We start from the raw sequence: 23101 nt of genomic DNA, 5'->3' as shown, positions 1-23101 counted from the left end.
ATCAGGACCGGTCTTTAGTAAGTTTGCATAATCTTACTTAAGAGTTTATTTGAAAGTTCAAAGGGATAAAATTCCCTGCAAGATTTCCTTTTTGCCGTCTTTCCTTATATAGCATGTTGAAGTACGAGGTATTTCCTTTACTAATCTTTTTTTCCACCATTTCTTTGGGGAAGATTTATTTGGATAAGGACTTTTAGGCATAAGTTAATGAATTGTTTTCCTAGTTTTCTTTTCATATCTCATCAGAGTGGCTACCATTAACTCCAAAACTAGTAACATAGGTAGTTTAGTTACCTGAAGTCTTTTTTTGGCAAGGAAACAGACTTTAAAAAAAAGACTGTGTATAAATAATAGGAATAAAAATAATTGTTCATTACCTTGTACTTACCTTTAAAAAACACACAGGTATGAAAAAACTGGAGAAGTTTCTTAAGGCTTGCTTTAGTGGTGTTTAGGGGGTTTCCCTGCTAAATATAGTGAAATACAGTAAAACGTAGCGTTCAGGATACAGAAAATTTAACTCAACACTGAAAATAGTGTTTGATTGGAAAATGTCTGTGATCCAGCTTGTAGCAACCTCAAAATGAGCTGTGGTATGGCTTTGTGTAATGCCTTAGTGAGCAGTGCTTTCCTCCTCCCCTGTTAGCTGCTGATTTTAAAACTTTGACCAAATGTCACATGTAAGAGGATCTGAATAACAAAGACTGTGATTGTTCAAAGTAAAATCATGGAAGGCCTGCTGGGAAAATTATTAATGTAGACCAATATAATGCTACTTAGAAAGTGAAATCCGCCTTTGTAGAATCCTCTCCCTCCCCCCACATTTTAAAAAATATATTAATTCCTTCTTTGTTTTATTAATACCAAACATTTCAATACAAGTTCAGACACAGCATTGGAAACTTTGACTTTCAGAACTAGGGAAGGCAAAAGTATAAAGAAAGGACTTGGGGTGTGATATTCATTACCTGCATGTACTGGTAGGAATTATACTACTAGGCATCAATTCCCAGCTAGCTGATTGGGAAAAAAAAAACATACTAAAACAACAAAAAAGCTAGAGCAAGTATAGTGTAACACTCACTGCCTTCCAGAAAGCAAAAGCACTTGAGTGTATCTGCCATGTGTCCTAAGTGGACATAGTAGCTGAGATAGTAAAGGACTTTACTAAATTTAGAAGCCTCTTTCCATAATATACTTCATTTCAGAATATACTGAGGCAAAAATGATGTGGCAAAATGATCCTCAATTAAGAAAGAAATGTGTTAAGTGAAGAAGTTTTCTGATTTTTGGATTTCTACAATTTGAAAGTCAGCTATGGTCTTTTCAGTGATTCCTAATTGCTAACTGAATATTGTAGACCAGCTCCGGAGTGCCCACTCAGGAATAGAGCACTTTCATTACAGTAGCCTGAACATTTAAATTCATTTCTGGTTGAGGTTAACTGGTGTACGGGAGAGAGAAGATTTTCTCTTACTCTCTGAAGGTTTGATGATTGAGTTTATGAAATAAACTGACAGTAGACAGATTTAACAGGAGAACAACTATTTTAATTATGTGCGTACACACTGGTGTCTTACAAAATACGAGAATCAAAGAAGGGCCAGATGATTAAAGTTCTTATAGTATTAGAATTGGGGCTTCTGGGAGAAGTGTTGACAAGCTATGGGAGGGTGAGGGGAGAAAATGTATGAGGAACAAAGGTTGTCTTGTTATGTAAACGAACTCTCTCAGGTAATGAAAGTTAACTCTAGGAGGAACTGTCTGAAGAATAGGTACCTCTGACAAAAAGTCTATGTGGGCGAGGTACCTTATCTCCTGTGATAAGGTAATCTTCCTTGGTTGATCATATTCTGGGGAGGGGACAAATAAATTCCTTTCTGATAAGGGGACCTCAGAGAAGGCCCCTCCCTGTCCTTGCTGTTCCCTACGTCCTCTCAGTTTGAAGTAATCCGCGTACCAAAAGCAGCATATATTTTGGGGTGGTATCTCCTGGACTTCTTCACTGGAATGACATTGATGTTGGCACAGATGCATATGCCAACTTCACCCTAAAACTCACAGGCCCTCTCATCTAAGCAGAATTTGTGATTTAGATTTTTAAAGTTTTCATAGTAAAGTAATTAGAGATAGCTCTTAACTATCTCTTCTGTGAACAAACATAAATGCTTAGATACCTGTTCACTCATTGACTTAGTTTTTATTCAACATTATGATATTTAAGCAAGGTGCAAAGACTAGGTAAATTATTCTTTGTTAAATCCAGTTCTCTGGCCCTAAAGGTATTTTATTTTCTTTCTGACTGAAGTAATATAGCACATACTTCATAAATGTGCCACATTGTGCTTGAAAAAAATAAAACCTTTAGTTGGAGTGCAGTTTCCTGCCTGTGTACATAGGTAATTTCACAGCTTTAAAACTTTGGCTGTGGTCTCCATGTTCTTGCTTACATAGTGTACTTATTTAGCTTTCTTTAGAAGATGCCTAGTCTCTTTCTAGTCTGCATGTTCAAGCCCACCTACTGATTGTCTTCCCAGAGATTTCAGGCAGCCTCTGGGTGTGTGCCAGCTGAGCATGAGGGCAGTAGGATTATGGAATATATTCAAAGGGCATGAGCAGCTTTTTCAAAGAGATTCTGATGTGCTGCAGCCCTCCAATCTTTCTCTAGGCAGGAATGGCTGTTTTTTCAGGACCCATGTTAACCAGCTGAGCAGTTGTTATCCTTCAGGGGTTGGGCTGGGAGAAAAATTGCGAATTTCCAGGTATAGAATTTAAACTTCTCTATCCTAGCTACCCTGAATTTTGTTTACAAGTAATTGTGGGCTGGGGAAGGGGGACGTATCAACACTTGAGTGGGATTCTCGTTCACTGTTTTCTTTGGTGTTAGAAAATATTTTTAGTGTTGATCAGAGAATATATATCTGAATAGAGGAATACAAAGTCGCTGCTTACAAAAATTTGCACATAAACAAGCTTCAAAGTCTGTCCCATAATTCCACTTTTGCTTTTGGAGATTGGGCACTTGTAAGCTCCAAGTCTCACAGCTGTAGATTTTGTTGGCTGAGTGCCTCTTTGCTCCATCTGAAGTTTTCCATAAACACCATTTTTGGCTGTAAGTCAAACATGCACACAGGTGCCCTTTTACTGCTCTTTCTCCTTAGGAAGTCCACTCAGTTAGACCAGGCAAAAACCAACACTACATTTTAATTTAATTTTAGTTTTAGAGGAATCCTACTTAGACTTAATATACTAAGACAGAAACAATTAAGTATTTACTGCCATTGGGGAAATTATATATGTAGTCCATATTCCATATGTACTTTAGCACCTTTTACACATATTATATTACTGTTGATGTTAAGAACATAAAATGTATTATATAGGTACTATAGGTTCCTGATAAAATAGTCGTTTGCTATATTGAGGCCGGGCGCGGTGACTCACGCCTGTAATCCTAGCACTCTGGGAGGCCGAGGTGGGCGGATCGTTTGAGCTCAGGAGTTCGAGACCAGCCTGAGCAAGAGCGAGACCCCATCTCTACTAAAAAATAGAAAGAAATTATATGGACAGCTAAAAATATATATAGAAAAAATTAGCCGGGCATGGTGGTGCATGCCTGTAGTCCCAGCTACTCGGGAGGCTGAGACAGGAGGATCGCTCCAGCTCAGGAGTTTGAGGTTGCTGTGAGCTAGGCTGATGCCACGGCACTCACTCTAGCCTGGGCAACAGAGTGAGACTCTGTCTCAAAAAAAAAAAATTAAAAAAAAAAAAAAAAAATAGTCGTTTGCTATATTGAATAGAAAAAATTACATTTTAGATTTGTGTTTCTTTACCTTTTAAAGGTCATAAATGCCTTTAAGACACTGATGAAAGCCTTAGAGCCTTTCCCAGAAAAAAGAAAAAAGCATCCTGGCACCAAACGTGCTTCTAGTTCAAGGATTCACAGTTCTGAGCTCATTCATTGGTTATAGGTTAGGAATAATTTGGTTCAGACATGAATTTGTAAATTATTCAGTTAGATTCACTTTTAAATCATCTTGTTTATAAATTAGTCTGTTGATATTTTATAAAGAAGTCAACTGAAATATAGTATTTGGTAACTGAACTTTGTGCTGAAGTTACAGAAGGAGGAAGACTTTGATTTTGAATGCTGAGAAAGGCCACATGGGTGTCCTTCACTCATTTTAGCCTTGGTCAGTATAGAATGCTGGGATTTTTAGATATGAAAGGAACTTTAGATACCATTTTCTAAATTGCCTGTGAATGACTTTAGTATTTATCATTTATTTTAAATTATATCAGGACTACACACACACACACACACAAATATATATATATATATATATATATATTTTTTTTTTGAGATAGGATCTCACTCTGTTGCCCAGATTGGAATGCAGTGGCATTATCATAGCTCACTGCAGCAGCCTCAAACTCCTGGGCTCAAGTGATCCTCCCACCTAAGCCTCCAGAGTAGTTGGGACTACAGGTGCACACCATGCCCTGCTAGTTTTTAATTTTTTTGTAGAGATGGTACCTTGCTACATTGCTCAGGCTAGTTATAAACTCCTGACTTCAAGTGATCCTTCTGCCTCGGCCTCCGAAAGTGCTAGGATTACAGATGTGAGCCACTGTGCCCATCTACACAAATATATATATTTTAAACTCCAATTTGAATTTCCAAGATGAAGTTCCTCTTTGACATTCCCACTTACCTGCCCATATTTAGACAAATAAATCTATATTCAGTTAGGTTACAAATGATTTAATATTTTAGAGCAATTTTGCCTAGAGTGCAATTTTTATATTAAGGAAGTTGATCTTACCATTTTTTCAGGGGCATACATTTTGAAATCATTTCTGTAGGAAGACTGGAACAAATATAGTTCTGTCTTCTCGCTTTTTAGAGGTGTTGACAAACTCTGAACCCAAGATGTACCATACATGGTGTGTCTACTGCCGTTTTAGCTTGTTGAACTTTGATCCCTAATCTTCCTCTTCCTATTTCAGTTTTTCTAGAATTTCTGGCTGCTTCCAGTGGGTCTAATTTGTGAGTAAACCACTGAGAATAATACAGCAGAAGTAAACCATGGATTAGGAGTTTGGATGCTGCCTAGGTTCTGATTGGTTATGACTCAGCTATGTGATCTTGAACCCCCTACAGGTATCCCGTTTCTCACAGTAGCAATGGAAATGGTGATGTTTGACTTATCTGTTGTGGTTATGATAAGGATCAGATGAGCTGTATCGGTGCATTTTGTTAACTGTGATGGATCAGGCCATGTGGACCTGGGGGTCATAAGCTGTGTCTAAGTTTTTCAATCTTGTCTCTAATTGTATTTGTCTGAGGAGGAGGAGGCAGTCCTGTTAATGTTTGCTGGAGGTTTGAGTAAAACAAACAAGCAAATGAATAGTAAAGTAGTGCCATTTCATTGGGAAAATACTTGGTAGTACTTACAATAGTTGAACATACTCTGACCCATCAGTTTCACTCCTAGGTATATACCCAGCAGAAATGCAAACATATACCCACCAAAATTCATAATCAAGAATGTTCATAGAAGCACAATTCATAATAGCAGAAAACTAGAAACAACGTAACTGTCCATCAGTAGTAGAGTAAGAATAATATATGGTGGGCTGTTTATACAATGAGATCCTGTACAGCAATGCAAAAGAACTAAACTATTACTTTCTATAACAAAGTGAATGACTCTCCCATAATATTCAGGAGAAGAATCCAGATGTAAATGAATATTCATTCTATTTATATAAAAAAGTTAAAAAGGAGGCAAAACTAATATTTGGGGCTAGGAATCAGGACAGTGCTCTTCTTGGGAAGGGCTGATTAGGAGGGCACATGAAGATTTTTGAGAGCTCCTTGTGTGTGTGTGTGTGTGTGTGTGTGTGTGTGATACTTCAATAAAAAGTTTTCTTGAAGGGGAAAGGAGATGAGTGAAGTGTATTTAAAAGTTCTTGACTCCTTTTCACCATTCTCTTATGAAAATGACAGTGGCCCCAGATGCAGAACTCCATCTACTTTGCTGTTGCCTCTGGGGTGTGCTTGGCCAAAATTATATTCTGGCTTAGTTTACCATAGAAATCATAATCTAAATCTATTGCAGTTATTTGTTATGTAATATTTGACGTATCAAAAAGCATATTGCAGCTTCTAGAAATTATTTTGTGGAAACAATCACTTAATAACTGGTTTAGGGAAAACTTGTGCTTTCCTCTAAACTCCACACCACAACAGTCATCAACACAGAAGAAAAATTCTGTGACCAAATGTGGGGTTCCCCCCCACACACACCAAGCAGTGGACACCGGCTGGGTGTCCTCTAATTCAATTCTGGCACTGTCTACCGAGAGATAGTGTCAAATTCCACACGGTGAGGGCTCAGTCCCCAAAACTGCCCCCTCACTTCCCCGCCTTAAGATGCCAGTTACAAGTTCGGGCCTTTGGAACTTCTGGCTGACCTGCTGCAAATTGGAAGTTCCCATGACCCACCCCCCCCCCTTGGGTTTGATTAATTTGCTGGAGCAGCTCACAGAACTCAGGGAAACACATTTACTGGTTTATTATAAAGCATACAGATGAAGAGATGCGTATAGGGTGAGGTATGGGGGAGGAGGCGTGGAGCTTCTATGCCCTCCCCAGGTGTAACACCCTCCAGGAACCTCTGAACCCTGTCCTTTGGGCCTTTTATAGAGACTGCATTGATTGTGCGTGATTGAAGCATGGACAACCGTGTTGAAATGTGATTGGTTAAAAAGAGTGTGATCCAAACCCAGCAAGGCCTGTCTTAAGATTCTTCTTGCTCTCCCTCTTACTCCTTCCTCCAGAGTATGGGGCAGGACCCCCTCTGGAATGAGGATCTTATGACCCACAATCAGATCAGAGTCCTACCTTGGGTAGGAGGAGGACAGAAGAAGGTCAGAGAGAGAGATTCTGTTTCCTAAGGCCTGCTTCTGAGGCCGAAAGCGCCCCAACATTATAACAAAAGACTGTAACAAGGGTTATGGGAGTTATGAGCCAGGAACCATGGATGAAAACCTATATGTGTGTGTGTGTGTGTGTGTATGTGTATATATATATTTATATATATAAAATCATAATATCACAGTAACAAAATTTGAACACCTTTGTTAGAGATTTTTTAAACTAGAATGGTTTTGAACTTAATATTCATATAGATTCAGGATACTTTACGTCAACATCCTCCTGCCCCCATAGTAATTGGGTTTTCATTACTCAAGGTGTACAGATCAGAATTGGAGCCAGAATTTAAAACCAGGTCTAATGACTCCAAGATCGTCATTCTTACTTTGATGCTGTGTTCCTTTCTCTTCAAAATTTCTGTCTCAAATCCTTTTTGGAACAAGGAATGCATAAATGATCATTCAAACTTTACAAGTACAGGTTTTCCCAACAGTTTGAGAATACAAGATGGTTTTAAATTTGTTTCTCTTTTGTAAATATAGCTATATTTTTTCATGAAGTCATATAATGTGCACATTGCTTTGTAAAATGGATTGTCTCTTACGCTAAGACAGAGAGCCTGGGATGTTTTCTAACCCAACGACAGACATGGTATATTTCTGCACTTGAGTCATAAAACTTGGCACTCCATGTGTTATAAAAATTTGTTGAATGATCAGAAGGTTAACATTTGAATCCTATCTGTGCCATTTAATAGCGTTTGGGGACTTTACACAATTTTCTTAGGTTACCCTTTTGAGGCTCAATATTCTCAGCTATAAATGGGGAAAAAAATTCTAATACTGAGGATTGTTATGAAGATTAAATTAGATAAATATTTCATTATCTATGACTGTGTAACAAATTAACCCAAAACTTAGTGGCTGGGTACAGCATACATTTAATCCTCTCACTTTCTGTGGGCCAGGAATCCAGGAGCAATTTAGCCTAGCTGGGTAGTTCTGGCCTGGGTCTCTCATGAGACAGCACTCAAGGTGTCAGCCTGCACTGCAGTCATTTCAAGGTTCAACGGGGGTTGGATCTGCTTCCAAATTCACTCATGATTCTGGTAGCAAGCCTCAGTTCTTTGCCATGTGAGCTGCTCCACAAGGGCTGTCCTACCACATGGCAGCTGGCTATCTTCAGAGAAGGCATCCAGGATGGAAACTATGGTTTTTTTAAACTTAATATTGGAAGTAGCATGTCATCACTTTGTCTAATGTTTGTTAGGAGAGAGTCAGTCAAATCCAGCCCACACTTAGGGGGAGCTGATAGCATGAAGACCAGTAGGCAGGGATTGTTGGGGGCTCTCAGAGGCTGCCTGGCAAGTAAGAAAACAGGTAGCATATTGCCCAGCAGATAATGTTCTGCCACACCCAAGATTTTTTTTTTTTGTATTAATTGTTTATTTATCAAGAGAAACTATTCCTCATCCCTCATATTCATAGCTCAGGAACACAGGTCAGTGACAAACTTCTATGTAAATCAACCCAAAGAAATTCATCTATATTCCAAAATCACTTTGCACTCTGAAAGATGCCAGCCTTCCTCATCTCCTGAAAATCTTCCATAGAATCATAATTTCTATAGAAATCTGCATATGCCTTCTTTCTTGGTTTAGCCACACCAAACTTACACAAAGCTGCAACCCCCAGGGATACAATGAATGCTCTGACAACATGAAACTGCAGATACTTGGCCGGGAGGCCACGCATCTGAGGTTTCGTCAAAGCACAGGAAGCCATAGTAGTTACTGTCCTTGATGTATATATATGCCAACCTCAACACGTCCTTCCTAGCTGGTGGAGAAATGAACTGCCTCACAGCCCAAGATATTTTATCCTTTAATAGAATGATACCTGGTAATAACCTAAAGCCATGTGGGCAAACAGGATGTAGAATCTTAATATGTGTAAAGTGGACTATAAGAGGATGACCAGAAATCAGAAGCTCCTCATTTTTGGACGCCATTGTTCAGTTTTTATTCCTCCATTTTTAGTATGGTTTAATGAAAAAGGATTGAGTTTGTTATTGAGAGAATATGTAACTTTTATAGTTGTAAATTGAGGACATCAGTGTATGTCGTTCTGCTTTTTCAACTACTATTAAGATGAGATTTACTAAATGTTATGAATTATATGTTAGCACATGTGAAATGGTGACTAAAGAATTTGCACAATTTGGAATTATCTTGTCCTTCTAAAGTACCATTTAGTTTACTTGGTATAGCAGGCTCTCTTTTATCATTAATGTCACTCTAGAGACATTAAATTAGACATAGCTTTGAATTCTGTCCAAAACCAATTTGTTGTGTGCCTAATATTGCACTAGATACTAGAGTAAATGAAAAATTATAATGTACAGTCTATACTTTTGAACTTATAGTCTGTTTTAGAATAAAAGAGAGGTTGCAATGTACAGATCACCTATTTAGGTAGAATCACTAGCATTGGTTCTGTCAAATAAAGTATATCATATAATAAAAAATATTATATAACTTAGAAAAAATATATGCTGGTGAGGAAGGATTGGCAAGATACATTGTTATGTGAAAATAACAAGGGTACAAAACAATGTGTATAACATTCTGAGGGTGGCGTTTGTGTGTGAATGAGGGAGCTATACGTACAAAAGTATTCCTATGGATGGTTTTTGGAAGGCTTTGTAAGAAACTCTTGATGACGGTTACTTCTGGGGAGTGAGACTCTGAGGGTCTTGTATAGGAGGAAGATTGATTCACTTTCTGTTGCATGCCTGTTTTTTTTTTTTTAAATGCACATATTATTTTTGTTTTAAAAAAATTGCCTAGTGTATGAACATTCAGCTTTAAGAAATTTGTCTAATAATATATGCATATATTAATATTTATAGTTACTGTATTGATACATCCTGAACATTAATATGGATACATTTGCAGGGAAGCATGATTTGAGCTGTCAAGTTTGTTTTCAAAATCTCTACTAAACATGGCAGAGGCTCATGTTTACTTACCATGTTTACTTATTTCATTTACAGGGAGACCAAATTTTGAGGAAGGTGGACCAACATCAGTAGGGAGAAAGCATGAGTTCATACGGTCAGAAAGTGAAAATTGGCGTATCTTTAGAGAGGAACAAAATGGAGAAGATGAAGATGGAGGTTGGCGACTAGCTGGATCAAGAAGGGATGGAGAGAGGTGGCGGCCTCACAGTCCTGGTAAGAAGTCTGTTTAGTGAAGGCACAAAAAGACTGAAATAAGGGATGGTTTGATGGAAATAGTTAGGGATAAAGTGGAAAAGATAAACTGGTTAAAAAAAAAAAAAGACGAGTCATAGTATTTATGCTATCACATTCAGTCTTATTATTATAAAAGATTTTCAGCTTGAAAATTTACCAACACATCTATTCAGCTGATTGAAATCACTTTTCTTTCTTTTTTTTGGTGAGGGGGACAGATTAATGTAGTGGGAAGCACCTGTCCTCAACTGCAAAAATGAGAGAAGGTTTCATTCAGTTTTACCTAAATCTTTGAATCTTTTTTTTAGCATTCTTTAAAACTTATAAATGTATAATTATACACTTTAAATATGTGCCCCATCCCTGAAAATGAATGTTTTTCTGTATAAGAAAGGATTTATTCTTTCATTTTTTTCCCTCTTGAAAATATGATTTAACCTTATTTAAAGAATAAACTTTAAACCTAGGTCAAAAACATAATCACAAGTTCATTCTTTTGTCCCTGTAACATTAGAGAAAGGAGAGAGAATAGTAGTGATTAGTGGTTTTTAAAGTTCTTCTGTTTGTCTCTTAAGAATGTTTCAAACTGTTCTTCTCAGACATTAGATATGGTGGTAATTGAAGACACTGGTGCTTTGTATTGAAGTTCACCCCAGCCACGGTGCTGATTCCATGTCTCATGATAATCAGATGCAGCTACAGTTTGAGCCATGGGGTCACATAGAATTGAAGCAAACAGTGTGAACATGCCTGATGAACTTGATGTGCATAACAATATTTTATCCACGATGTGCAAGGAAGTGTACTACCTTTAATAGAGGAAATTATAATAATGTTACCTGTTTTCACTTTTTAAAATCAAGTTATTAGCTAAACCTCTAGCCTAGACCTGAGTAGACAATATAACAAGCATTTAGAGTATGTTACGGAGTTGTAGGTAGGTAGAAACATAGTAAAGTTAATCTTTGGGTAGAGTTATGATGCTTTTATACTAACTCTTCATGACTGCCTCTTAGGTGGGTTTTCTATCCTTAGTGGGCATTGTTTACATCACAAGATTGAGGCAGTTCTCATCAGTCTGTCTCTTGGGCAACCAAATGGTATGGTTCTCTTCAAGGCATCACAGCACTTTGTGCTGAGCTTGCCTATAAGCAGAAGGGTTTGTAGACTATGTTCCCAACAAGCATACAGTGAAGAATGGATAGGATCTGGGCTGAGCAAGAAGAGAAATTGCAGCTGGTCAAAACCAAACAAGGTGAATGTTTTGGAAGATTGAACAGTGTTTTCTGAGCCCAAATGTCCGATACTGATTTTATTAAAGGGAGTTAAACAAAGTACCCCCTACTTAGCAACTTAGAATTTGGTTAGATATTATATTTTTCTAAATCTTTCTTTCCCCCTAATATTTGACTTTCATGTCAGTTTTGTCATCAACTTGTAAATCTTCCAAAATTTTATCTATATAAATATATATAGATTTTATATATGTGTATATATGTATATAACTTACATATTTTTTTTTAAAATCAGACCTATGACTGGAATCCACATATTTTTTAAAGACAGTTTGGGGGATATAAAGATATATGGGTCTGAAAAAATACTGTAAATGCATTTTTTTCTGAAAAGAATGCCATCTACTCCCCCCCCCCCCTTAAAAGTTATAATAGATTTAGGGGATACAAGTTGAATTCCATTACATATATATCTTGTATAGTGATAAACCATCTACTTTTTGAACCCAACACATTCAAAGTTTAGTCTGATTATAGCAGTTGCTATAAGTTAGCTCTTAACGTTTCTTAGACTGTAATCTTTTATTTGAGTTTCAGTAAAAATTTAAGGCTAATTATTTTGACTGATTTTATCTTTATGAAAATAATATCCAACTTTAGCTCAAATGTAAGGTCTATAAAGTAGTGGTCAGCCTTAATAAGCTATAGATCTGCCTTACCTGCTACATTTAGTTTCATGAATAAAATTTTATTGAGCTGTGTGTGGTGGTGCAGCTGTAATCCCAGCTACTCTGGAGGCTGAGGTAGGAGGATCACTGGAGCCTAGGAGTTCGAGACCAGCCTGGGCAGCATAGTGAGACCCCATCTCAAAAAAAAAAAAAAAAACCCACAAAAAATTTTTGATTAACTATCAGTAAGGCAGCAACAAATTGGATTATAGTTTTATTAAAGTAGGGCTTCCAGCTGGATATGTGTAGAGATTAGGACATTAAGGACAGTTTAACATCTACTCTTGAGAGCTGAATTTAGGAAACTCAGTAAGAGGGAAACATGATCCAGGTGCCAAGAAGGATAGATTCCTATCACAGTGTACATTTAGATTGTTTAGAAATGATAGTAGTATCTGGAATTTAACATTTAATTGTGAAGACTTCTTTTGAGTAATGGCTCTAAGTTTACATTTAAGCAATCTGAGTATAAAATTTCTGAGTTTCATAGGAAGTAATAAATAGTCTTTGTTGTTGTAAGTAGGGATGGGAGTGTGTGAATAATGTATTCTTATCTTTTTGTGAGTGGCTTATAAGATGCTACCTGTATTTGGCATCTTAACATTTTTGCTCTTTATTTTTAGTTTTATTTTTAGGTTTCTGGTTTTAGCAAATGGGCCCCAATAGTAAGAACATTTAGTTTTGTGTATCTTCCACAGAGAAAGCAATCAAGGATAGAAAATTCTAATAGATGAAAGCCTGCCTTTCTTTTTAAGACTTTTTAAAACTCAGATTTGAGAGATTTAATACCATTTTTTTTTTTAGAAAAATACCTTAAGTAGGATCTTTTGTTCTCAAGGCTGTCTTTTTCTGTTGGAAAGTAGATGCAGTAAATGGTATGCTAGGGTGGATTTAGGAATGTTCCTTGGGGTATTATACGGAAATAAAAACTCTCTAGGGAGAATTAAGAGATGAGAAAAAAGGGAAAGGACAGTAAACATATTATTGTATAAAATGCCTAATTTCCTTAAGCACTAAGTTTGACAGTTGATGTCTCTGATATTTCACTTTGACACTTCTTGTTTTATTTGTACTGTGAAGGCACATCCTCAGCCTTGGAAACACACGTTTTGGCCTGTGATTATCTGTCAAATTTTTTTTAGAGCAAGTTTTGTGAAACCACGGAGAAGTCAAAGATGAGTGTTTTTTTCGAATATGAGTTCCATCGTGGAACCAGTGCAATGCAGAATATCAATGAAGTGTTTTGAAAGGATGTGGCTAAGCAATGCACAGTAGGTTGATGGTTTGAGAAGTTCTGTTTTGGTGATTTTAATCTTGAAAATGAGCCACGTGGGCGACCTGAGACCAAGGTGGATAATGATAAGCTGAAAGCTGTAGTAATAGCAAATCCATCTCAACCTACACGTGAATTAGTAGCAAGGTTTGATGTTACTATTCCAACAATATTGGACTATTTGAAACGAATTGGCAAGATAAAGAAGCTGGATAGATGGATTCTACATGAATTAAACGAGCATCAGAAGAAAAATCGTCTCAAAGCTTGCCTTTCTTTGCTGTCATGACATAAAGGTGAACCATTTCTACGCTGTGTTGTTAAGGTGTGATGAAAAACGGATTCTTTTTGACAATCGTAAGCGTTCCACACAATGGTTGGATAAACATGAAGTGCTGAAACACAGTCCAAAATTGAAAGTTCATCATAAAAAGCTAATGGTGTCAGTTTGGTGGTCAGCGCTGGTATTGTCCACTACAGCTTCATGAACCTGGTCGGTTGATTATAGTGGATGTCTGCTGCAACCAACTGGACAAAATGATGAGGATGCCTGCGATTAAGCAGCGAGATTGGTTGATAGAGACAGGCCAGTTCTCTTGCAAGATAGCGCTGGGTCACGTATCACACAAATAACAGAGGCTGGACTTGGAACTCTCCGTCATCCACCATATTCACCAGACCTTGCATCAACTGACTAGTACATCTTCCAGGCTTCGGACCACTTCTTGCAAGGAAAAATATTCAGTTCTCAACAAGCTGTGGAAAACGCCTTTTATGGTTTCATCACCACTCACTCTTCAGGCTTCTTAGCTGCTGGCATAAACAAGCTACCGTTAAGATGGCAAAACTGTGTTGATAGTTTATGCACATACTTTGATTAATTGTACTGCTTCTTCTTGTTTGAGATATAATAAACTACACTTTTGATTCAGAATTGGACATTTCATATTTAATAGGTAGCAGAGATGCGGAATTGGATTCTAGTTCTACTTTGTTGTGCAAGTTGTTGCTGCTGTCAGAGTTTTACTTCTTAAACTATAAAATTAGGATAGTGGGCTAACTGTTGACACTACAAGTCCGTGATTTTTTTTGGAAATTAGAATAACAAATTGGAACTTGGCAGTAGTAAGTAGGCATGAGGACCTTGATATTGTCAATTGACATAGGGAACTGGCCTTATTCATAAATGATATTTTCATGGGAAGAAAGGAAATGGTTTGAGACCTGCCAGAGGGAAGGCATAAACTTCAGTATGGACAGATATCTAGCGCTGTATGTCCAGCCTAGGAGTAGGCCACAGGAGTGGCTAATCAGCATTTTAGTCAGATACCTAGAGCTTACTAAAAGTTTATACTTCGAATAGTATCTTTTAAACATGCTTTGTTTCAAATTTATCTTTTAAAGCTTTAGAGTATGTTGCATAGTTCAATACTTAAAATAAGTATCGTTGTCACTTAGTGATGATATATATACTCTGAGCGCTGAACTTCATTTAATTTGCCTAACTTTCTCTTTAGTAGGTTGGTCTATTTGAATTTGCCGTCTGTGGTAGTTTTCTCCTTTCTTTCCTATCCCTGATTTTCTTTTTCATATACCACCCTAAAACTTTTCTAAGCTTTGTGTCCGCCTCCTCATCCCAGATGGCCCTCGTTCTGCAGGCTGGCGGGAACACATGGAACGACGTCGGAGGTTTGAGTTTGATTTTCGAGATCGGGATGATGAACGGGGTTACCGAAGGGTGCGCTCTGGCAGCGGGAGCATAGATGACGACAGGGATAGCTTGCCTGAATGGTGCTTAGAGGATGCTGAAGAAGAAATGGGCACATTTGACTCATCTGGAGCATTCCTCTCTCTAAAAGTAAGAAATTTGTTTTAAATGTCACATCAAGCACTGACCTCACACCAAAGCCAAATATGCTCTTGACCTTTTGTTTTATGTTCTTGCTACAGAAAGTACAGAAAGAACCTATTCCAGAAGAGCAGGAGATGGACTTTCGACCTGTGGAGGAAGGGGAGGAGTGCTCTGACTCTGAGGGTAGCCATAATGAAGAGGCCAAAGAACCTGATAAGACAAATAAGAAAGAGGGAGAGAAGACAGATAGAGTAGGAATTGGTAAGGCCTCTTTTTGCCTTTTACCCTTTTTCCCCCCTAACTAAACCAAAACTTTCCTAAGTTCACTTAAGATTTTTTTATGTTCCAGAAGCTAGTGAGGAAACACCCCAAATCCCATCCTCATCTGCTAGACCAGGCTCTCCTTCAGACCATCAGTCTCAGGAAGCTGCACAGTTTGAGAGGAAAGATGAACCTAAAACTGAGCAGACGGAGAAAGCTGAAGAGGAGACTCGGACAGAAAATAGTTTACCAGCCAAAGTGCCCAGCAGAGGGGACGGTATGTATTTGTCAGAGTGGACAAGATGTAAGATAGGATTCTACTGAGGCCACTGATAGGATAGACTTCTGGGTATACCTCCTAGAACTGCTTCTAATGGGTGAATTACTGAAACAGATGATTTTGCCAGTAAATGCTGTCAATGCTTTCCACATATGTATCCATTTCAGAATTCACCAAAACAGAGTTAGAATCTGCAAGAGTGGGGCTCAGGACTCTGACTTCCTAGGGAAGCCACTCTGTTATCACTTTAGCAAACTGGGGGTCGGATCTTCTGCATTAGTTTAATTCCCATATCAGATCGTCCTTTCATGTAATGTCTGTTTGTGAACCCAACTTAAATTTCCAGATGACACACCAAAATGTTACTGTTCCAAAAGAGAACAAAAAGAGAACACAGATGAATTTGTGGTTGTCCATCATTTTTGCTAGGGAATAAGGTTAAAATATGTCTCTTCCAGTGTCACTGTATTGGTTTAAATTGCCCACAGACCTTATAATGCAATATTATTGTTCATTTTCATGTTTTTTCTTGTACTTATTTGAAAAATGACTTTGTAATGCTTGATGTTGAAAGTTTAATTGTCTGATTCATTCACCATAAAAATTTACACCTTTAACATGGTATTTGAGGACCTGTGTGATCTGTCATCACTAATGTTTAGCACTAGCTAAAACTCCCTCACACTCTACTCACCAGCCCCAAAGCCTTTCGATCCTGAAATGTGTCCTGTTTTCTTGCATTGATGCCTTAGCACATGCTTTTCTCTATGCCTGAGACACTCTTTCACCCAAAGCCCCCAAGCTAAGAGAGGCATCTTTTCTTGTTTCTTAAATAACTAGCACTATTCCTCACATAGCACTACAATATTATAAAGATCTGTTTATTTTTTTTTCTTAATTGACTAATATTTTGGCTGATTGAACTAGTAATTTCTTTTCAGTATTTTATGTCTAAAAGCTGAATGAGTGAATTCATGAATTCAGCAAGTATTTAAATCTCCGTATATCGGGCATGATAGGACTTGTACATCTTGAGACCTATTTGATTTGTAGTAGTTGTTTTCCACTTATTATGTGCCTCAGAATTGCTTGTGGTACATTCTTTGAATGTACATGCCTGAGGCCTTATTTTAGGAGATGTTAGGATTGAGTTTAAACATGCGTATTTTAAGAAGGCTTCATAGATATGCATTAAAGATCAAAACCCCAGATTATTAGAGTGTGTATGGGAGATAAAGCATGGATATATCAATAATCCAGGGCAAAAAGTAATGATATGAATTCATTATTGGCAGACTCTTGGGATGCTTCAGGAAGGAGATGGTCTTTGAACACATCTTGGAATAATAAATAGAATTTGGAGGTAGACGTAGCTGTATGAATTGGAAGAGGGCATTCCAATATTAGGGAGCAGTGAAAGCTAGAGTGAGGAAGTGGGTCTGATCCAGGCATGGGCAAGAATCGGGTCCTGTTTTTATTTAGATGAAGTATAAGGTGTGAAAAGGAGGAGGATGGGAAACACGGTTTTAACATGAGTTGTAGGTTGTCTTCTTGTGACAGATGGGCTACACTGTGACCCATTAGACTCATGAGCCGTCACTATAGGGTAGGTTGGCAGTGTACCTGTAAGGGAGGTAGCAGCAGGTGAGATTTCAAAGTAGAAATTGGCAGGGCGTAGTAATTGAGTGGATATCAGGGTAAAGATGAGAGAAGAGTGAAAGATGACAGAGGTGCCACATTCACAGGAAAAGAAAGTAGAAGTTGAGGAGCAGCATATTTGAGAGGAGAGAGAATAAATTGAGTTTTGAACATTGATTTTGAGGTTTTGATGAGACACTTAAGGTAGAGCTGGCTAGAGAGCAGTTGTTAATGAGGGCCTGTAGCTAGATGGGAATAGTTTAGGGCCGGAGAGAGAATGTACATTTAAAAGATTGCATATATTTGTTAGGGGTGAGAGGAAAAGTGAACTGAGAACGAAATCTCAGGTAATTCCTCTTTTTAGAGCATAGGTAGAGAAAGAGGAACTGGAGAAAAATCTTCAGAGGCAGAAGTGGAGCCGGGAGAGTAGGGTACAGGGAAACTAATGAAGGAGAATATTTCAGTTTAGAATTGGGTTGATAATGTCAGATGTTACTAGGAGATTGGATGACAAGGATTAGGAAAAGTCATTGAATTTGGTAATTTTGTGTCGCTGCTTATCTTTGAGAGAGGAACTTTACTGGAGAGGTGGGAGTAGAAGTCATATTGTAGTAGATGTGGGTGGTGGTGAAGTGGATACAGTATGTGTATGTATAGACTGTCCTTTAAAAAAGTTTGGCAAAGAAAGAGTGAGAGGAACAGGAATTTGGAGAAGCTATCTGTAATTGAACAAACAAGGTTTCAAAGGGGAAACTGCACTTGTATCTAATTACTTCCATTCCCCTTTCCTTTTTAAGCGTCTTCATACTGAGAGGTTAGAAATAGGAACCAAGACAGAACCTCTTTTGCAATTTTTATTCTTATTGAGAAGAGCATCCTGCACTGTACAGGTAGACTCCTAAAACGTGTAATATATTGAATTAACTATGACTTCAAAGAGGTACTGATTTAAGATAATTGCAGATATTTTAAATAAAGGTTTTGATGAGGTATGACATGTTTGAGAAGATTTGGGGTGCTTTCATAACTATGTTTTACAATTTGGAGACATGCTGTTTGTTTCGAAGAGGTTGACCTATAACTGCTGGGTAGATGCTCTAGTGACACAGGTAGGCACTGTAGAAGGACCTTTTAGGAACATTTTAACCCTTATCTTTTGTCATTCTGTGGAGATAATTTTGTCATTCTAGGGAGAAATACTACACTTCTCCTTAGAAGTAGCTTCAGGGTTCCTGGCAGGGTTCATGTTTCTGTTGGGCCCATTTAGCAGGCTGTCCCACTTGATATTATAAAGTTAGCCTTCATAAGTCTCTGTATTTTAAAGAATTTTCATCCATCTAAATTTTTTTTCCCCTCTAGAAATGGTTCCTGATGTCCAACAGCCCCTGTCACAGATTCCTTCAGATACAGCCTCTCCTCTTCTCATACTTCCACCTCCTGTTCCCAATCCTAGTCCTACCCTCCGGCCAGTTGAAACGCCAGTCATAGGTGCTCCTGGTATGAGCGGTGTTTCCACAGAGCCAGATGATGAAGAGGGTCTCAAACATTTGGAGCAGGTAAAAATCCTGTAATTCTTTTTGTCTCCTCTCAAACTACCTTAAAAATTAGCAGGCGTTACATGAATATTCCAGTATAGAACTTCTGTGCTTTAGATTTTAAGTACTGGAAAAATTGGACATTTAGTCTTTATTTGTATGGGTAATTGTCTTTCAAATCATTTCATGCTTATAAGTTTCTGCTATGTAGTAGTCATTATGTCAGGTTATTTTTTGCTCTTGACTTGCCCTTAGCTGTTTACTTTTCTTTTTTCTTTTTCAACATTAATGGAATGCCAGAAATGGTGAATACAAGCAGCTGTGGATGGTCCCGGTGTCTTCTGTATTTTTTGCCTCAAGTGTAACAGGAAAAATAGTTAAACTCTCAGGGTAGTTACATCTTATTCATGTCTCTAGATTTCCCTAAGATTGTATATACCATGCTTCCTTTTCTACAAAACAACTTCTCTTTCTTTTGGAGTGGGATAGTTAGTGGTAGGAAATGCTGAAGAAAGGAAGAGGGGGCCTAGTGTTTAGTAAAACTTGTGAAAGATTTTATTTGTAATTGTATTAATTGAACCTTTTGTTCTGTTAACATCCCTCTTTTTGCAGGTTTAGTTTATACAGTTTTAGAATTGAGCAACAGCTTGTTAGTTTAAAAAGTACACTTAGATGGGCCAGGTGGTACATACCTGTAGTCCCAGCTACTCTGGATGCTGAGGCAGGAGGATCAAGTTCTGCCTGGGCAACATGAGACCGTGTCTCTTTAAAAAAAAAAAAAAAAAGAGGTACTCCTGTTAGTGTGTTGATTAGAATCCTGGACTTTGATCCATACTTGTTCATGTTTTAATCTCAGTTTGTTTGCTTAATAATTTTGAGACCTTGAGCAAGATTTGACATCTCCAAGCCTTAGTTTCCCTTTCCGTAAATAGGGATAGTACCTGTTCCATGGCACTATTGGGAGAATTAAAATTACCTGCTGTGTTCCTTGCTTAGTGTCTTTCATGGATCAAGTAGTTAAAAAAAGGTAGGCATTATTATGTATACAAGTATTAATTTAGCATCATTTGTTTCCTTAATCTGTTTTTTTTTCCCCTGTTATTAGCAAGCTGAGAAGATGGTGGCTTATCTCCAAGACAGTGCATTAGATGATGAGAGATTGGCGTCAAAATTGCAAGAGCACAGAGCTAAGGGTGTGTCAATTCCATTGATGCATGAAGCAATGCAGAAGTGGTATTACAAAGATCCTCAGGGAGAAATTCAAGGTAGGTTGTTCCTTCCTAATTTATGTACTGAAGTGTCTGCCATTATCTCCAGAATCTCTAAGAGGGAAATTTGTTTAAAGTTAATTTGAATAATAGTAGAGAAAGAAGTCAACAGGCTTTCTTCATGATTATGAAGAAATACACACACACACACACACACACACAGGTTGATTATCTTTATCTGAAATGCTTGGGTCCCAAAGTGTTTGGGATTTTGGGTATTTTTGGGGTTTGGAGTATTTGCATTATATATACTGGTTGAGCATTCTTGTTCCAAAAATCCAAAGTCTGAAATGCTCCCATGAACATTACTTTGAGCGTCATGTTGAGGCTCAAAATGTTTCAGATTTTGGAGCATTTTGGATTTTGGATTTTTGAATTAGGGATAGTCAACCTGCATGTGAAAATAATTTGAATACATGGCAGCATGTGATGACAAATATGGCAGGGATATAAGCAAAATACTTAAGACTCTCAGCTCTGACATCTCAGCTGGGTAACTAGGGAGGTAAGTTACTCATCTTCTCTGTGCTTTAGTCTCCCTGACCATGAAAAAGGTAATAACAATAGTGTTGGTGGACCTTGAATGTTTTTGTATAGTGAAGTTGATATAAATGGTAGAGAACTACTAAAAATATCTGAGAAAAGGTAGTACTTATATTACAAATGAATCCCTTAAAAGATTTGTATGGTGTGTAAGTTAGATTAGAATGGGGAGAGGATGCTGTAAAGGATATTTGTTGATTCTTCATTTCTGCTTTAGAAATTTTTGCTTATAACCTGACATTGGTTGTTGAATGTATTAGGATCATTTTCATGATAACATTTTACTGAGTATACCTGTAAGCTCTCTCCCAGTCCCCTTGCCCTGTCTTATTCTCCTTCACAGCATTGATTGCTACCTGGCATTGTGTATATTTGTTCATTGTTTACACCCCCATTAGATTGTAAGATATATGAGAACAGGGCTTTATATGTGTAAATAAATAAACAAAAGTATTTTGGGATAACTGTACCTTCATATACAGTTGCAAGAAATAATACAGAGAGATTCCATGAAACCTTTACCCAGTTTCCTCCAATGGTAACCTCTTGCAAAACTGTAGTACAGTAATACAACCAGGATATTGACATTGGTACAGTCAAGATTCAGAACATTGCCATCTTGACAGAGATCCTTTGTGTTACCCTTTTATAGCTACATGCATTTTCCTTCTACCCACACCCCCTGGCAACAGCTAATCTCTTCTCCATCTCTGTATTTTGTCATTTCAAGACTGTTAAGTAAATGGAATCATACCTTTGGGAGTTGACTCTTTTCACTCAGCATAATTCTCTGGAGATTCATCCAGGTTGTTGCATATATCAGTAGTTTGTTTCTTTTTATTACTGAGTAGTTAGTATTACATGATATAAACGTATCAAAGTTTGTTTAACCATTCACCCATTGAAGGACGTGTAGTTTGTTCCAGTTCAGGGCTATAATGAATAAAGCTGCTATAAACACTCATGGATAGGTTTTTGTGTGAACATAAGTCTTCATTTCTCTGGGCTAAATGCCCAGTAGTATAATTACTGAGTTGTATGTTGGTTGCACTTTAGTTTTTCTCTTTTTTTATTTCATTTTTTTCCCTTGATACATTCTGTGCAGATGCACATTTAGTTTTTAGCAGAACTGTCAAGCTGTTTTCCAGAGTGGCTGTACCATTTTACATGTTCACCAGCAATGTATGAGTGATCCAGTTTCTCCACATCCTTACCAGCATTTGATGTTGTTGCTATTTGCAAATTTTAGACATTCTGACAAATGTGCAGTGATATCTCATTGCAGTTTTTTAAGTTGCATTTCCCTAGTGGCAAATGATGTTGAACATCTTTTTATGTGCTTATTGGCTATCTGTTTTTCCTCTTCAGTAAGATATCTCTTCATGTCCCAATTGGATTGGATTATTTGCTTTTTTTTAATTGTTTTTTTCCCCTTACTTTTAAAAATTGTGTTAATATGCATATAAAATAAAATGTATCATCTTAATAGTTTTTAAATGTATAGTTCAGTGATATTAAGTATTAATACATTCATAATGTTGTACAGCCATCACCACCATCCACCTCTACAGTTATTTTGTCTTCCCACATTGAAATTTTATCCATTAAATAATAACTCCTCATTTTCTCTTCCCCCAAGTCTCTGACAACCAATATTATACAGTCTAACTCTATGATTTTGACTACTTTAAGCACCTCATGTAAGTGGAACCATACAGTGTCTGTGACTGGCTTATTTCACTTAACGTAGTGTCCTCAAGGTTCATCCATGTTGTAGCTTAGGTCAGAATTTCCTTTTTAAGGCTGAATGGTATTCCACTGTATGTATATACCACATTTTACTTATCCATTTCATCTTTTATGGACGCTGTGTTTGTTTCCATGCTTTAGCTATTACAAATAATGCTGCTATGAACATGGATGTACAAATATTTCTTTGAGACCCTATTTTCAATTCTTTTGGGTATGCTTAAGTGGAATTGCTTGATCATGTTGTAATTCTATTTTTAATGTTTTAAGGAACTGCCATACTGTTTTCCACAGTGGCTTTACCATTTTACATTCCCACCAACAGTGTACAAGAATTCAAATTTCTCCACGTCCTTAGCAGCACTTATTCCTCCAAAGAAGATACACAAATGGCCAATAAGCACATGAAAAGATGCTCAACATCACTAATAATTAGGGAAATGCAAATGCAAACTATAAAGTCTATTCAAGTTCTATGCCCATTTTTAAATTGGGTGATTTATTTTTTTGTTGAGTTTTGGGAATTCTCTGTATATTCTAG

The 23101-nt window shown here is 37.4% G+C and overlaps 1 protein-coding gene across 1 annotated transcript in view; it reads left to right on the top strand.

The window, feature by feature from the left end:
• The window catches only part of GIGYF2 (GRB10 interacting GYF protein 2), a 125536-nt gene that overhangs the window by 60359 nt on the left and 42076 nt on the right, over window positions 1–23101 (top strand). The window contains exons 9-14 of the mRNA XM_069469308.1: window positions 9998–10177; window positions 15093–15292; window positions 15385–15547; window positions 15636–15824; window positions 18825–19021; window positions 20106–20265. Coding sequence (XP_069325409.1) covers window positions 9998–10177; window positions 15093–15292; window positions 15385–15547; window positions 15636–15824; window positions 18825–19021; window positions 20106–20265 — 1089 coding nt within the window. The remainder of the gene's footprint in view (window positions 1–9997; window positions 10178–15092; window positions 15293–15384; window positions 15548–15635; window positions 15825–18824; window positions 19022–20105; window positions 20266–23101) is intronic.

This window comes from Eulemur rufifrons, chromosome 1 (assembly GCF_041146395.1).
Source record: "Eulemur rufifrons isolate Redbay chromosome 1, OSU_ERuf_1, whole genome shotgun sequence".
In the NCBI taxonomy this organism is placed as follows: Eukaryota; Metazoa; Chordata; class Mammalia; order Primates; family Lemuridae; genus Eulemur; species Eulemur rufifrons.
The sequence above is the reverse complement of the archived record's forward strand: the minus strand, read 5'-3'. Positions and strand labels throughout refer to the sequence as shown.